Here is an 18,399-nt window from a genome sequence, read left to right as displayed (position 1 = left end):
AAATGTCCATATTACAGAGGAGGAAGTGCTGGATGTCTTAAAATGCATAAAGATGGATAAATCCCCAGGACCTGATCAGGTGTACCCGAGTGATTGCTGGGCCTCTTGCTGAGATATTTGGATCATCGATAGTCACAGGTGAGGTGCCAGAAGACCGGAAGTTGGCAAGCGTGGTGCCATTATTTAAGAAAGGTGGTATGGAAAAGCCAGGGAACTATAGACCAGTGAGTCTGTCATTGGTGGTGGGCAAATTGTTTGAGGGAATCCTGAGAGACAGGATGTACATGTATTTGGAAAGGCAAGGACTGACTAGGGACAGTCAATATGGCTTTGTGCGTGGGAAATCATGTCTCACAAACTTGATAGTTTTTTTTAAAGGAACAAAGAAGATTGATGAGGGCAGAGCAGTAGATGTGATCTATATGGACTTCAGTAAGGCGTTCAACAAGGTTCCCCATGGGAGACTGATTAGCAAGATTAGATCTCATGGAATACAGGGAGAACTAGCCATTTGGATACAGAACTGGCTCAAAGGTGGGTGAGGGTGGTGGTGGAGGGTTGTTTTTCAGACTGGAGGCCTGTGACCAGTGGAGTGCCACAAGGATCGGTGCTGGATCCACTGCTTTTCATCGTTTATTTAATTATGAACATGAGGTATAGTTAGTAAGTTTGCAGCTAACACCAAAATTGGAGGTGTAGTGGACAGCAAAGAAGGTTGTGTCAGAGTACAACGGGATCTTGTTCAGATGGGCCAATGGGCCGAGGAGAGGCAGATGGAGTTTAATTTACATAAATGTAAGGTGTTGCATTTTGGGAAAGCAAATCAGAGCAGGACTTATACACTTAATGGTAAGGTCCTGGGGAGTGTTGCTGAACAAAGAGACCTTGGAGTGCAGGTTCTTAGCTCCTTGAAAGTAGAGTCGCAGGTAGATAGGATAGTGAAGGAGATGTTTGGTATGCTTTCCTTTATTGGTCAGAGTATTGAGTATAGGAATTGGGAGGTCATGTTGCAGCTGTACAGGACATTGGTTAGGCCAGTGTTGCAATACTGTTGTCCGCATACCTACCCCCAGTCCTGAAGAAGGGTTACACCTGAAACATTGAGCTCTTCACTTCATAATGCTGTCTGGCTTGCTGTGTTCTTCCAGCCTCCTGCTTGTGTAATTGCATATAAAATTGGCTTGAAGGTAGGAGATAGAAGGTGATAGAGGATTATTTTTTAGATTGGAGGCCTGTGATCGGCAGAGTACTGCAAGGACTGGTGCTGGGTCCATTGCTTTTTGTCATTGATATAAATGATTTGGATGTTAATATAGGAGATATGGTTAGTAGATGACACCAAAATTGGAGGTGTAGTGGACAGTCAAGAAGGTTATCTCAGCGTACAACAGGAGCTGGACCAGATGGGCCAATGGGCTGAGGAGTGGCAGATGGAGTTTAATTCAGATAAATGTGAGGTGATGCATTTTGGTAAGGCAAACCAGGTCAGGAGTTATACTCTTCATGGTAGGGTTCTGGGATGTGTCGCTGAACAGAGAGACCTGGGAAGTGAAGGTGCGTAGTCCCATGAAATTGGAGTCAAAAGGAGACAGGATAATGAAGAAGGCATTTGGTATGCTTGGTATATTGGTCAGACAGTCAGTACAGGAGTTGGGATATCATGTTGCGGGTGACATTGGTCAGCCAGCTTTTAGAATACTACATACAATTTTGGTCTCCCTTCTATGGAAAGGATGTTTTTAAACTTGAAAGGATACAGAAAAGACTTACAAGAATGTTGCTGATTTGATTTTTAGGGAGAGGCTGTATGGACTGGGGCTATTGTGCCTGGACCATTAGAGCCTGAGGGGTGACCCCATAGAGTTTTGTAAAATCATGATGGGGCATAGGTAGAGTGAACAGGGTAAGGGTGTCCAAAATGCGAGGGCATAGGATTAAGGTGAGAGGCGAAAGATTTTTAAAAAGGACTTGGTGTCAGGTGGCACATTGGCTAGCACTGCTGCCTCACAGCGCCAGGGACCTGGGTTCGACTCTGGCCTTGGGTGACTGTCCGTGTGGAGTTTGCACATTCTCCCCGTGTCTGTGTGGGTTTCCCCCGGATGCTCTGGTTACCTCCCACAATCCAAAGATGAGCAGTTTAGAGTGGATTAGCCATTTCCCATCGTGTTCAGTGATGTGTAGTTAGATGCATTAATCTAGGTAGGGGAATGGGTCTGGGTGGGTTACTGTTCGGAGGGGCGAGTGTGGACTTGTTGGAGCTGTATGGACTCAATGACAAAAACAATTTGTTCACCGGGTGTATGCATTTGAGACTGAGGCACCATTTATTACCCATTCCTATTTGCTATTTATAAAAGGTGAGCTGCCTTTCCAAATCTTTGCGCCCCTCAGGGTGCAGGTAGATCCACACTGCTGTGTGGAAGACAGCACCAGAATTTCAACACAGTAACCCTGAAGGAATAGAGAGAAAATGAGCACTGCAGATGTTGGAGATCAGAGTCGAAGAGTGTGGTGCTGGAAAAGCACAGCCGGTCGAGGTGCAGGAGAGTCGACATTTTGGGAAGAGCTGAAACGTCAAGTCTCCTGCTCCTCGGATGCTGCCTGACCGGCTGTGCTTTTCCAGCACCACACTCTTCGACTCTGAAGGAACGGCCTTGCAAGACAGAGGGGAACTTGCAGGTGCTGGGTTTGGAAGGTGCTGTAGAAGGAGCCTTGGCAAGTTGCTGCACTGTATCTTGTAGATTTGCTCACTGCCAGAAGTGAGTACCAATGTAGAAGGCAATAGGTGGGGTTGAGCCAAAGGCTGTTTGTCCTGAGTGGCATCAAGCTTTCTTCAGTGTTGCTGGAGCTACAACCGCCAGGCAGGTGGAGATAATTCTAGTGCAGTCCTGTAAACCCAACAGTGCTCCAAAATAAACCTGTTGGACTATAACCTGGTGTTGTGTGATTTTTAACTTTGTCCACCCCAGTCCAACACCGGCACATCCAAATCAGGATAAGTCTCTGGTGTTGAAAATGTGGAATTTGCTGCCACCTGGAGTTGTCAAGATGAATAGCATCAACGCCTTTATAAGAAAGTTTGAAAAACTTGAAGGGGAAAGCAATTGGTTAAGAGGAGATTGAGGGAAAGGGGTGGCAGTCATGGTGGAATTTAGGAGCAGCATAAAGAATATAAACACACAAGCTGAATGACCTTATTTCTGCACTGCGAAAAGAAAACTTGTACATTGTTCAAATTGTGGATTTTTGAAAATTAACAGAATGGAGGACTTAATTTTTCACATGTAGTTTTGAGGTTTCAATGTTGTTTATCTCAGCAACCAGGACAATGAGAAAATTTCCAACATTTCGTGCAAGGAACCTAATCAACATTCACAATCTTTTCAGAATAACCTGTAGCTACCAATTCAATCAAAATCCTCAAATCTGATCTACAATGTAAACAGTAGATTGAAGGATATTCTTAAATTGGACAGGGTGTAAAACAGACAAAAATATTACCAGGAATAGTGAGGCTGAGTTTCAAAAATTTTTAAATTAGATTTCCTACAGTGTGGAAACAGGCCCTTTGGCCCAACTAATCCACACCGACCCTCCAAAAAGTAACCCACCCAGACCCATTTCCATCAAACTAATGCACCTAACACTACGGGCAATTTAGCATGACCAATTCACCTGACCTGCACATCTTTGGATTGTGGGAGGAAACCAGAGCAACCAGAGGAAACCCGCGCAGAGACTGGGAGAATGTGCAAACTCCACACAGACTGTCACCCAAGGCTGGGACCCTGGTACTATGAGGCATTACTGCTAACCACTGAGCCACTGTGCCACCCTGTTGTAGGGAGAAGCTAGAACTATTTTCCCTGGAGTGTCGGAGGCTGAGAGGTGACCTTAATCACAAAGGTTACAGATAAGGTGAACAGTAAAGGTCTTTTCCCTCGGTTAGGGGAATCCAAAACTAAAGGGCATAGGTTTAGGGTGAAAGGGGAAAGATATAAAAGGGAGCTAAGGGGCAACTTTTTCACACAGAGTGTGATACGTGTATGGAATGAGCTGCCAGAGGATGTGGTGGAGGCTGGTACGATTACATTTAAAAGACATTTGGACAGGTACGTGAATAGGAAAGGTTTAGAGAGATATGGGTCTAACACAGGCAAATGGGACTAGATTAGTTTGGGAAACTTGGTCGGTATAGATGAGTTGAACCTGTGCTGTGCTGTGTGACTATGAATGATGAGAATTCCAATGTCTTGAAGTTTCTACTGCACTGAGAGTGTGATATCTTGCTCAAATTGTAGACCTACTTCCACAACAGGTGCATTTCTAGGTAGGATACTTGGAAAGGAGAACGTTGAGAGGTGAGAAGGGAAACTGATTTGAAGAATTTTATAAAGCAGTCAAAACCTATTTTTAGTGTGGGATTTTGAAAGACTGACCACAAACCGAACATGCTTTCTAGATTACATTATCCCACAACTCCAAGAATTTATACTTTGCTGACTGTGTTAAGTGAATGTTAGTGCTGAGGACAGAAAGCATTCTGGTCTGGATTCCCACTCCACAGATTACTGCTGTGCACAACTAAATGCTTGAGAGAAGAATCGGAGCGAAAATTTACTGCAGCCACATTGCAACATTCTGTAAGGAACAGCCAAGTGTATGGGTGCTCTGAGTAATAGGTTATGACTCGCAGATGATGAAAGATCTGAAAACATTTCAGACTTCCAGCTTGTGTGGGGACATTGTTGATGATGTCTGTATAAATGTCTGATACAACAGATTCTCACACTGCCTACTGCCTAAAGTCAAAATAATGTTCTCTTTCTCCCATTATAGATACCCCTGCACTGTTACAGCAGCTGTGTGTATGAGCTAGCCTCCAAATATCGCAATTGATACATCTATTGTTAGTTGTAGTCTGTTTCCCAACATTAACTGCAAACAAACTGAGCAACGAGCAAATGCACAAGAACTGCACTGGCTCTCAAACCCTTTCACAGTCTTACCCCTTTCCTTGCTTTGTAACCTGTCCCATCCCTACAGCTCAACGCAGTGTAAATTCTTCCAATTGTTCCATCCCCTGTTTATTTTTGGGGTAACCATTGGCAGATATGACCTTAAGTCCCTATCATTTCCTCTCTTAAACCCATCCTTGCCCTCTTTCTATCCAGCCCCTCCTTGGAGATGAAGGCTCCCCAATGTGGGGGTTGGGATCCTAAGCAGGGTCACAAGTTGAAATGTTAGACTGCAAAGTTTCCAGGTTGTGCCAGTTATTCACCAACTCCACTGTGGGAACTCCAACTTCCCCAGAATTCCCACAGTGCAGAAAGACACCATTCAGCCAGAGTCCACACCAGCCCTCCAAAGAGCATCCAACCCAGACCCACCCCTTTCCCTTAACTCCCACATTTCCCAAGGCTAATCCACCCAGCCTGCACATCTCGGATACTACGGGGCAATTTAGCATTGACAATCTACCTCACCTGCACATCTTTGAACTGTTGGTGAAAAACATATAGACACAGGGAGAACCATGCAAAAAAAAAAGTCAGTTACCAGAGGCTGGAATTGAAACCAGGTCCCTGGCAGCAGTGCTAACCACTAAACCACCATGTCACCCATTGAGCCATTGCACGTGGCACAATGTGATATCTTGTTTTAGTAACAGATCTATGGGTCACTTCACGGTGGGTTAAGGCCGCTTTGTGAATGAGTTGTTGTTTAAGTGAGTTATGCAGAATTTAAAATACCGCTTTATCCTTTTAAATTAACTTTTATATCCAGAAGTATTTTTTGAACATTATTCATAGAATGAGAGGGTCACTGGTTAGCTCAGCATTTATTGCCCATCCTCACGCACAACTGAATTTTTTTTTTAAAGCCCAATCATCTATTTTTTTTCATCTATTAATCACCTAACCGAACCCATTATAAATAGATGCAGAGACTCAAAGGTATCATTGTGGATGAGGTGTCAAGAGGGCTCTTGTGGTACAGTGGTAGCGTCCCAACCAGGAGACCTGTGCTCAAGTCCCACTTGCTCCAGAAGATTGGGTTGGGATATCTGGTTGGCCTGGATGAGTGGGACCTCAGCGTCTGTTTCCGTGCTGTACATCTCGATAATTGCGTCATTCTATCCCTGAACAGGGCTGATTAGAAAATATCTGTATGAGGTGATGTGGGTTAGGCTTTGTCAAGAGCACACATACAGTTTTAGTTCCTGTAGTACAAAGGGAACTGATGCTTCAGAAGGTACCAGCATAACAAGAATTAGATCTACAGTTTGCACAATTGATATATTAAGATTACTTCCACTGAAGAGAAGGTACAGGATATTTACAGAGGCGGTTAAACCGATGAAAGTTCTGACTGTAAATAGGGAGAGGCCATTTCCTCGGCTGGGTCTCATGAACACACCCTTCCTCTGTCACAGAAGAAGAATTAACATTTGTGTTGAGTTCAGAAAAATTCTTATAAACTTAATTAATCACTTATCAAGACAACTGGCCACCAACACCACATCCAGTGCATTTAATACAACTGAACTACATTTGTTGGCAGACGAAGTTTAATAATCTAGCAATTTCTTTTTGTTTCTGATTTTCAGCATCTGCAGTTCTTTCAGTTTTTAGTTAGAAAGGTTAATAATGCAGTCTATCGCTTACACTGTTTGAGCTCTCTTTGGAAAGGGCAAATTCTACCTAATTCAACATCTGGAATGGGGAATATTATATCAGTTTGCAATTTTAATTCAATATTCCTTTTAATTCCCCACTTCCTCCTGACCCACTGAATTTAGCTGCTTATGTTGCTCCATGTTTGTGACATGATTACTGAGTGTGTATGTGTTATACAGTACATGTGAAATACTGTAGATGGGGTTTGCAAATGCGTTGGTAGAATTAATTACCAATACTAAAGACTGTAACAGGTGAAATGGCCAAAATGTTAAATGGTTAAAGTCATGAAGAAATCTTGATTGAAACATTGCTCTAAGGATCCACCTGAAGTGGAGAAAGATTCAATGAGTCAGTACCAATACTATGGACCAAACGGCCTCCATCCCAATAGTCAGCCTCAAAGTTGCAACACAAAAGAAACAGACAAGATCAAAAATGAATTATGGATTTTATTTTGTGAAATGATTACTTCCGTGTAATTGACAAGAATCAAGATTCGGGGACAGGCAGGATTAGATTCAGGCAGATATTAAACTTAGGAGTCAATGCGCGCTCCAATTCACATTGATTGCCATCCCTCTGGGATTGTCTGAGTCTCTTAAAGGATAATTTGCTTGCCCCACCTGCAAGGAAAAGCATAATACTGTTGACTCATTCCAACAGGATTGGATCTGGGAGCAGGGAAGACTGTTTGATTGGGCAATGGGAGATATACAGAGAGACAGCTGATTGAACCTCCAGGAACAGTTCACCTTTGGTAACTCTGGCACTGAAATTCCAGTGAGCCTCCAATCTTTGGGGCCCCCAAACCTACAACATATATGGCTACATTCCAAATACAACACCACCACCACCATCATCCTGTGATAGAGGCAAAAACGGCAGTTTTTGAAGGTGGGTGAGCAAGAGTGTTACAATGGAGTTTAAGCTGTTTCTCTACTGGATAAATTGGCAATAGCAGCATCAAGCCCTCACCCTAATGGTGCTCTGTGGGAGGGTAATTGTGTCCAACTAGTCTAGATAGTGTCAGGTTCTGCAGCACAGTTATTGCCAACTCATCTCAGCATTGTAGAATTGTACAGCACAGTCGTAGGCCATTCAGCCCTAACCATGTGCCAGCTTTCTGATTGATCTAATTAGTGCCGCACCTTCCCCCCCATACATCTGCCATTTTCTTCCCCCTCCCCTTAAAGTTTCTTCCCTCAACTCAAAGGTGACTCCTAACTGGGCTCTGATCCACAAGGACCTCCAGATCCTTTTAAAGGCATTTCTTCACATGCACCAGAGTGCAGTTACATTAACGGTGAAGTGCAGGACTGCTGAAATTAGCAGCAAGTAGGTATCTCCTTTCCCATCACTGGATGAAGGCATCATTGGCAAGGCCAGTATTTATTACCCATCCCCAAAAGTGCTTGAACCGAGTGGTTTTGCTGGATCATTTCAGAGGACAGTTATGAATCAGCAATATTGCTGTAGGGCTGGAGTCACATGTAGGCCAGAAGAAGTAAAGGGGGCAGATTTTCTGAAGATCATCAGTGAACCAGATTGTTTTTTTCTCAAATCAGGAAACGAGAGGTTCACTAGCACCAAGACTGAGACTAGTTTTCAATTCCAGATTTTTAAAAATAAGTTGAACTGATATTCGACCAGCTGCCATGATTGGATTTGAACTTGGGTCCTCAGAACATTTGCACAGACCTCTGGCTTGTTATTCTAATGCAATACTAATGGTCTACTGTCTCAATGACATTCACAATAATGTAGTGACTGTTTTAGAACCTTGGGGGTGGGGGTGGGGGTGGGAGAGGGGGAGGGAGGGGTGGTGGGAGTATACCATACTTTGGAGCACTGTGGTAGAATGAAGGAAGATAAATAAACTTGACATTCAATAGACCAAAGTGGATCACTATGGTTGGAAATACAAAGAGACCATTCATTTCTTGGGATCTAAGAAATTAAAATGGGGCAGAACAAGACAAGTACATCAATCATTTAAATGCACTGGTTTTGCACATGGGAGTGTATAGAGCAGGTAACGACAATAAGACCAAAGAATTTAGCAGAAATTTTACAGTAGCAAAAATATGATACTCTGCCACCCATGAGTTACTGAAAGAGAGAAGCGATCCAGTGAAGGGAAGGTTTGATGTGTGTATGTGAGAGGAGGAAAGGGAGCCAGTGGTAAGAGACTCATGCTGATACAAACATCAACTTACATGGGCCAAGTTGCTGTAAAATTCTACTAAATGCAATGTGGCATCTTCCACCTCCCCTAAAGAAACTCAATCAAATTAAGTGTCCCCCCCAATGATTTTGCACGGAAATGGGAAGGGGGGGGGGGGGTCGCATTAGTGTTGGGGGTGGAGAGACTGAGGGGAAAAGAAAAGCAGACAGATGAGCAGTGAGTGAATTGTCCATTGCAGGCTCTCATTGCAGAGACCTGAAATGCCCAGGACAGCAGAATTGCCGGCTCCACAAAGTGCCTGTACCAGAGAAGGTTCAGAGCGTTTGATGTCGCATACAAGAGACAACTCCTCCTACAGCACACTGGGCTATTGACCTAAACTGTGTGAAATATCACAGCCATCTCACTCAGAAACAAATACTGAGCCAAGGTTCAGTGACTTTAACGTTCACACGGGATGGTGGTAAGTGTTGTAAGGGACTTTTATTGCCCTTGCCTTCTCTCTAACCCAGTGGAGTGACATGACCTTCCCCTGGCACAAAATTAAACTGATCTGCCCCATCTACTATAGCAGCACACCCCCATAAAACCTTGAAATAAAAGCTGATGGGGACGGATAACAACTTCACACTGAAGACTGTAATTAAATCAGAGGAAGTCTGAATAAGACAAACACGATATTTCTTTAAAAAAAGTTTTTTAAAAAGTTCAACACAAAACAGTGTTTACAGACAGTTAAAAAAGATAAAAAGATAAAGAGAAAAGCAAGCAGTAAAATTCATTCATTACATCTGCTTTCTCCCTCTACCCCTCCCCCTTTTCCTTGTTAATGGCTGACCACGAGGACAGAGTCACTACAATTTGAAAAGGAAGGAAGATCCAAATACATTCCTCCAAATGGTTTCCCGATAAATGTTTACACCTCAGAGTTGGAATATACACATTCACAGTGGCATTAAAAAGGGAAAGGGTTTGTACAAAGTTCTGGCACACCAGTTAGATGTGAGGACCTCCGCTCCTGTACAGCAAACTGATTGGGTTACCGCTTCAGTTCAGAATTCTGAATTTTTCACAAAGTGCTCATGTACAGCAAGAGACTGATTATCACTCAGGCACCGACATTTTTCACTATCCTAGAATTTTTTTTTTAAACACAAAGTCGCAGCAACATTAGCGGAACTCATGACACCCACAGTACACACAGATTAGCAAAGGACACCTCCGTTGGTGGGTATGGCTCTGCAAAGTCACTTGCCTTATCTACCAATCAGCAACATTCTATAGTTAAGGGCAAGCTTCACATCATGGCGTTGAAATAAACGAGGAGTACTCAATGGTCTCCAATTTCCTTGCTACGCTGCTGGGGTTGTTGGCTCTTACTGGGGGGTACTCCACAGATTCTATCAGCCCTGGGTTTCTCATCCCAGAGTCAAAACGTTATGGTGCTAGAAAAGCACAGCCAGTCAGGCAGCATCCAAGAACCAGGAGAATCGACGTTCCGAGCATAAGCCCTTCATCAGGAATCCAGATTTAAACTCTTAATCCACACTTTTTGACCCTGATCTCCAGCATCGGCAGTCCTCACCCTCTCCCATCCCAGAGGCCAAACCATGGGTCCCAGCATACTTTTTGATTGTATCAACAGTCCAAGTCAACCTGTAGTGGATGGTATCACTTCGCAGTGGTCAACATGTCCATAAAAGGTAGTATCTGTGACCGATCCTATTCCTTCACCAACACAGAGACCCACTAGAGTTGCCCTTAGCCTAGGACAGGCTTGCAGGAAGTGACAAACTTGAGGCTTTGATGATCTAGATGGCACACTCACACCAAACTGCTCGGAACTAGGCTCTGGTACCAAGTCAAAAAAAGTGTGGTGCTGGAAAAGCACAGCCGGCCAACAGCATTTGAGGAGCAGGAGAGTCAAGCCTTCAAGCATCAAGAATTCCTGATGAACAGCTTATGCTCAAAACGTCAACTCTCGTGCTCCTCGGATCCTGCCTGGCCAGCTGTGCTTTTCCAGCACCACATTTTTTGACTTTGATCTGCAACATCTGCAGTCCTCTCTTTCTCGTTCTGGGACCAAGTCTCTGGCAACTCTCCAGAGTGATCCTGCAAGTGCACAAAGATATGCCCAAGGTTGCTGTGGCTCGGCAGTACCATTTTTGGGGGTGGTGGGGGGGTGTGGGGGAGGTTGGAGAGCTTGGTCTCATCATCCATACAGATGTCTACTGCTGGTCTCCACCCCCTTCACCACACAAAAAAACATACAACACGTGAACTGCAAAGGAAGGGTGTTTGATGATTAGAGTGCAAGATAAATTAAAAGGCAAAACACGAACAGAACCAAAACCTTCTCACACTGGAACCTTGACTGGATCACTGGATTCCTGTGGCCTGTGATTCCAACTACTTCCTCGATACAGGCATTCTGCATTCTTCCCATTAGTCACCCAACCACAGGACACTGTAGCCTCTCTTGCTGCTGTTGTTTCTCTGCCATGGCAAGTTTGAACACATTTTCCCTCCTTGATTTTTCATCTCCCACCTCCCTCCAACAGAGGTCAAGAGTGGGACAGTTACACAAGTTCATTCTAATCATGTGCCCCGAGGAGGACAGTCAAGGTAACAAACACCGTCAGCTTACGATTTGTCCAGAAACCCAAACTAACACTGCACAGAGAACAGAAGGGATATGAATCAGTAAGTGATCAGCCCTGAGTGCGTACAGGATACAAGGGCTGGGCATGGTACACATGTGAGTGTGCAGACATCAGTTTTCCATGGCATCAAGAATACCAAAGCAAGATTTCAGTCAGGGAACATTAGACATACCACGTAACTAGCTCATCCAACCGTAACAAGGTGCTCTCCATGACACATTAAATCATGTATTTCCTGCAAGTAACAACAAAGGACTCATTACAACAAAGACAACATTACTCCCGTTTTAGCCGCTAGTGATTTGCCACATGGAAATTTGCAGCAAAAGCAGGTTCCTATCTAGAATTATGGGATGGAGTAGTGGAAGGAAAGTTTGCTACAAGCACTGGGAGCAGGTATTTCAGTGTCCCTCCCGATGAATCCACCCAGCCTGGGTCGGTCTGTGGAACCTGTGGAGAATATGAACCACGACCTGAAAGCCACCCAACAACTTGTGTTAAATAAATCAGTGATACACTTTGAAAACAGTCAACATTCAGAAGTATGGAAGTGCTGAGATCCCAGCAGCTCCTCTGGACACTGCCTGTGCTAATGCACACAAAAGGCACGCACAACAAATCCAGTTTTATCGCTTCAAAACACCCCAACTGATCAATGCAGTGTCACAAAACTAACCACTCAACAGGCAGCCAAGAATATATAGTAAAAATGGTAAACGGTGTGTATTTAAAGAAGTGCCTAGCTCCACCATAATTTTACTTATTTTCAACCAATCTACATCAATTTTTACACCATGATTAAACAAGTGTACAAAACCTATTTAAGGATTTAGAGATAAGCTTGCATCTCTTTTCCTGATTTATATTCCACCTCTGTGAGAGATTTGAGAACATCAGACTCTATGAGGATCCACAGTGTCTCCTCATTGCCCAGATCCTCATCTTCAGTGAGTGTCTGTCTCTCTGGTCTCAGTGTGGAATCGGGATCTACAGATTGATGCCCAGTAGGTCCATGTATGGTTTCATTTCTTTCACGGGATGCTGGAGCAACTGGAAAGTCCAGCGTTTGTTATCTGCTCCCGAATTGCTCGAGCCTAGTTTTTTTGCCTGGCCATTTCAGATGTCAGAAATGACAAACATCTTTTGTTTTAAATGAGGGCATGTGGGCCAACAGTTGTTGCCTATTCCTAGTTAGCTTTGTGAAAGTGGTGGTGAGTTGCCTTTATGAACTACTACAGCTCATCTGGTGTAGGCAGACCCACAATGCTGTGAAGGAATTGCAGGATGTTTTCCCCCCAGTGACACTGAAGAAATTGTGATACATTTCCAAGTTAGGACGGTGAGGGGCTTCAAGAAAAACTTACAGAAGGTGGATGTATCAGCTACTCTTGTCCCATGAGGTGGGAGTGGTCACAGGTTTGGAACGTGCTGTCGAAGGAGCCTTACTGAGTTTCTGCAGTGCACATCGCTGGAGCAGGTGGGACTTGAATTGGGGCCTCCTGGCTCAGAAATAGGGGCACTACAACTGCGTCACAGGACCTTAGCTTAATGGGTAGAAACTCTATTGCTGACATCACTGGACACGTAAAATATCCCCAGGTGCTTTGCACGAGCAGTTTACAAAGATACTGACCAACACAGAAGAGATATTAGAACAACAGTGGTAATTTGGTCAAAGAGGTAGGTTTTAAAGAGTGCCTCAAAGGAGGGAGGACAGGAAGGAGTTTTAGGGAGGGAATCCAGAATTTTGGATCAAGATAGCTAAAGGCAGAGCCACCAAAGATGCAGTGAAAAAAAAATATCAGAATTGTACAAGAGTGCAGTCTGGCATTCTAACTCTAACACAACTGTATTTCACATTCAAATTCATGGCAGTGTAAGCATTAAGATTCAGACAGCAGTTCGGGGTGCATGGGCACATGGTTGGGGATGGGTCAAGTGAATGAAGCAGAAAGACATATGTAAGGAGAAAGAGCAGAATGCATCCAAATTAGTATATCCTGCCTTGCATTCTGCATATAGTGTCTTCCATACGCTGATGATGTGCAGGACATAAAAAAAAGAGGAGGAAACCAATGATACTCCCCACACTGGCCTGGGGAACGCAGTGCCTTCTTTTAGATTAGATTACTTACAGTGTGGAAACAGGCCCTTCGGCCCAACAAGTCCACACCGCCCCGCCGAAGCGCAACCCACCCATACCCCTACATCGACATCTACCCCTTACCTAACACTACGGGCAATTTAGCATGGCCAATTCACCTAACCTGCACATCTTTGGACTGTGGGAGGAAACCGGAGCACCCGGAGGAAACCCACGCAGACACGGGGAGAATGTGCAAACTCCACACAGTCAGTCGCCTGAGGCGGGAATTGAACCCAGGTCTCTGGCGCTGTGAGGCAGCAGTGCTAACCACTGTGCCACCGTACCGCTTCTGCTTCATCTTCAGGGCCACTACCGCCTGACCAGAGCTTCCCCATTCCAAGGGCCTTCAGAACGGCATTCCTGTTTGTGTTTCATTTAAATCCTGGCCCCCCAGGAATCACGAGTCTGCGACTGGAATATCAGCGACAGCTTTACCACCAGGCGAAGGCTACTGGTCTTGGATTGTCTCAGATTGCAATGTGACTTTTTTTTTTGGTTCCTCAAGCAGCTAAAACCCAGTGATGATAACAAACCCGTGCATTCCAATGAAGGCACCAAATATTGCACAGTAATCCATGAAACCCAAACGGTTACTAGTTAAAATCATTGAGCACTGGTACGGAGTTGCCATAATTTTGATTGGTGCCACTGAAGGTTGCAGATCTTGACTGGAATCAATACAATCCTACTTCATATTATTGCTGGCTGGCTACCTGACTGTATTAAAGGGCTTTAATAGGATTCAACACTTAAAATCAATGGATTACCAAGAGTCAACAATTACAAAACATTAATAGGATGGCTGCTAATATTGATCCAATGCAGGCAGCAGTATTCAGTATCTGTGGAGAGAGATGCACAGGTAACGTTTCAAGATGAAGTTGATTATTCTTCAGAAGTGAAGGGTCATAACTGACTCAAAACGTTAACTCTGCTTCTGCCTTCATCAAAGCTGCCAGACCTGCTGAGGTTCACTAGCACTTTCTCATTGTATTTCTGACTTCCAGCGTCCGCAGTAACCTGCTATCAATACTTGGTGTGGGATGGGTTGGAGATTCTTTGGCTCGTCAGAGGACTTGGCTGTGGGCAGGGATGTCAGGTAGCAGCTAAACGGGTTTGGAACCCTCAAATCCCCGTTACTCCCTAATGGCTCAGAGCTCTGCATTCCAAACGGTTCTTTCTGCCAAAGACAATCAGCCAATCCCACAAAAATTATTCATTTCTGTGCAGATCATTGACGTTCCTGGCCAAGGAACCCGGCGGAGGGAGGTGGGGGGGGGTGGAGGGGGGGGAAAGGAAGCAGTGCAGTGAAAACGACTCAAAGCATGCAGATATTAAAAATGTCTTTTGCTTTGTGTAGATCAGGAACAAGGATTTTTCAGGGAAAAAGAGTCTGAAACCCTTAGTATTTGAGAGCCGGCCTTTCTAGCACTCAATAGCTCGCATGACAAATTTGATGAGAAAATACAATGAGGCGCACTAAAACAACTGAGCTCTTGTTCAGGGGATATTGAAGAATTTAACATTTAACACTAATCACTGGTGTATTGCACCTTTCAATGCAAGATTCATTCCCAACATCATAAAGGTTTTAGGGATGAGTGACATTAGGAACTTCCAGCAGTAACCCAAACTCCTCCTGCTCCAGCTGACACACTGACAACATTTAGAGAAAGATCCCCTGCATCTCAGTTTGGATGAATAACACAAATTGTCAACACTTGTCATCCCACCTCACATCTCAAAATGATCTTGCCCGGTTTCCGATAGGATTGCTCTTGGATTCAGCACAGGAGGACGACGAGACCTGGACAGTACAATGGTTCCTTTCCCTCAACCTTTACCACAAAACAACCCAGCCAGTGCTCGAGGGAACTGGTGAGGAAAACAAGACAATGCTGGTGACCAAAGCAGCAACACCCAATCACTTTTCTTCCAGCTATGTAATGGCCGCAGTAACTTCAACTTTGGCTACTGCGAAGAGTACGTTGGCCACTTGTAAGCAATATTGCAAACTATCACAAGACCCACAGTGAGAATTGGTGGCTGTGTATTCTTTTTTCAAAAAAATAAATCGCAGCGATGTTGATAGCAATCAATGATCGATCTAACTAGACCTTAAAACCAGACTTTCAAGACAATTTTCATTCAGACAATTGATTTTCAAATCTCCATCACCACGTCCAACTCTCCAAATGTTCTTGTTCTAAGAGCCTCCTTCAGCTTCGTGTCCATGCCCAGAAGACATACCCCCACACACTTCCCCAGCTCCAAAGCTAATACCATCCATTTCTCAGCCAGGAGGAACTGGTGAGAGAGGGAAATGCATCAGCTTGGCCAAGGGCTCACAAGCAAATGCTTCATGTGCGACTGACAAACTGGAGAGTCATTCCAAGCTCGGGTACCAGAAAGCCTGAAGCATTTGAGCAGGCCGGATAGATTATATCATTTGATGCTCATAACCAAGGCATGTAGTGACAAACAGAGCTTGTACACCAGTGCTATGCTCGTCAGCGAAGTGACCTATACACAGATATGATTAAACTGCACGTTTTACATCGTGCAATCATTTTACATTCTAAAATGATTGTAACTTTACAGATTTAAAAGGTATCCTTGGATTGGCTGCCAAGACTCAAGAATCCTCCTCCTCCTCCTGCTGTATCCTCCTTCATTTGTGAGAAATACTACACTAGGGTGACAATGACTGTCCCCCACTTTGAAAGGCAAGGTGGGCAGGTGGTGGATCACCTTCCCACATAGGCCGTGTTGCTTCAGTCAGTGGGGGAATGAAATCTGGATAGACAACCCCTCCTCCTTCCTAACTCTGCAACCAAAAGACCCAGAGAACATGCACCAGGCTCCAAGACCCCAGTTGGCAGTGGTAGCTAGTTATTGGTTGAGCACTGTCTGCACTTGAGTGGCACATGGCCTGAAGTGCTGATTTGCCATCAGCGCTACAAAGACCAGGAGAACAGGCTCACGCCACCTCCTTCGCGCAACTCGGACTTGGTGGATTCACTTCTTGGTAGGTCAGTGTTTCACATCCACCAACAGGATTGCACCCTAACTTGTTTCATTTTGCAGCCTCGAGGGGTTTGTATTTTAGGCTCTGCATTTTCGGAATCGATGGGGAAGCTGTCGCTGATGTTGGGCTGTGCACGAGAGCTCACGTACCTCAGTCCAATGAAACAGCTCCAAGTTTGACTCCAGAATAAATGGTACAATGATTGTGAGCAGCTGCCCCTAGGGATAAAGTCTACCTCCCACCTCAGAATAAAACAAAAGGGAACTGTTTCTTGACAAGTCATGATACTGTGGTTATTCGTTTTGCGAAGTACAAGAGAACATGGGGAGGACCAAGATACCTGTCCCAGGTGCAGGCAACACCCACTGGACTTGGCTTGAACAGGTTGGTGTTTGGGATGGAAGGGGGGGGGTCAGTTAATTTTGATACCTGCTCACTTAGTGTACCTTTGGGTTTTTTGTATTAATTTATTTCTTTTTTCTAAAAAAAAAACATACCCACCCTCCCCAATCAGTGCAAAAACACAACCTTGGCAACGTAGAAGCCAAATAGTGGGTAGGCGCTGAGAGAGTGATCCTGCTTCATTAGGACCACGCTCTGGAGCCTCGTGAGGGTCAAAGAAACCCACGCTGCCTAGGTTAATCAGCGAGCAGGCTCAGAGTTGGGAATCTTGTCCAGTTGTAGATTCCCAGCAGAGGTGGTCAGGCCCAGAGTTGGGTCATGAGCTCCAGCCCATTCTTGCCTGCAACTCTGAAACAGCGAAAATCCTCTGATGTTTAGCCAAGGGTCCTACATTCCCAGCGCACGCGTATTTCCCGGTCAAGTCAAGTGACAGCGAAAAGCGCACACTGGAAGTGAATCTGATCAGGTCCCGTGCACGGAAGGCCCACGCGGACCTGGGGATTTCACAAACGGTCGCCCTCCACATTTTGGCTGTTGGATGTTAATCCCAGTGCAGCTGCAGGTCTTGACTGTCTAGAAAGTCAGTAGAAAAGACACTGGGCGTTACGGAGCTCAAAGGAGCAAGACCCACAGGAGTGCTGCCCATCGTCAGGTCGAGCCACTCCATGTTGTCCAAGTTAGTGTCAGTGAGGTCCAGAGCCAGGCTGGTGCTGTCTGCAGTGAAGTGCATGTCTGAGGTGTCCATGGGTGAATGAGGGTGCTCGAGAATACTGGAGCTGCTCAGCATTTGGTTGTGTAGGTCATCGATGAGGGAGAGGGGCTCCGTCCCGTCGTTATCCACCGCTAACAGCGGCACGCCGGTGGTGCTCACGAGGAAGTCCTCGAGCCGGTTCTCGTGGTCAACGGGCTGCCTGTCGGTGACAGGTTCCAGCAGCAACTGAGGCGACGGCAGCGGTGCTTTGGCCACTGGCGGCGGAGAGACGGCGAGCGTAGGCGAAACGTTCTGGGGAGACGGCGTATTTAAAGACGTGGAAATGTCCTTGGCGTTGAGCGAAATTTCTGTCAAACAGAGAACAAACAACCCAGTTGGTCCCATAATCCAAGCTCAGTCCCTCAGACGGGTCGGTCTCAGGTCAGTCAACATACAGAGTTTCGCCAAAAAGACATGGAGGGCAGAGGGCTCAGGCAATTACGGTACAACTAATTTCAGGAACCGGGGGGTTTCAATCTAAAACTACACTCCCGATCAGGATTCACTGGCAAACAGCCAGAAAGGATCAGCGTTGGCCACG

General features: G+C 45.1%; 1 protein-coding gene across 6 annotated transcripts in view; it reads right to left on the bottom strand.

The window, feature by feature from the left end:
* Window positions 1-7,114: 7,114 nt before the first annotated feature.
* LOC140489239 (myocardin-related transcription factor A-like) overlaps window positions 7,115-18,399 on the bottom strand; it is a 207,482-nt gene continuing 196,197 nt past the window's right edge. For all 6 annotated transcript variants that reach the window (XM_072588561.1, XM_072588564.1, XM_072588559.1 and 3 more), the window contains one exon: window positions 7,115-18,166. In XM_072588561.1, coding sequence (XP_072444662.1) covers window positions 17,649-18,166 — 518 coding nt within the window. In that variant the 3' untranslated portion in view covers window positions 7,115-17,648. The remainder of the gene's footprint in view (window positions 18,167-18,399) is intronic.

Source organism: Chiloscyllium punctatum, chromosome 18 (assembly GCF_047496795.1).
Source record: "Chiloscyllium punctatum isolate Juve2018m chromosome 18, sChiPun1.3, whole genome shotgun sequence".
Classification (NCBI taxonomy): Eukaryota; Metazoa; Chordata; class Chondrichthyes; order Orectolobiformes; family Hemiscylliidae; genus Chiloscyllium; species Chiloscyllium punctatum.
Note: the sequence above shows the minus strand (reverse complement) of the source record. Positions and strands in the feature narration are given on the sequence as shown.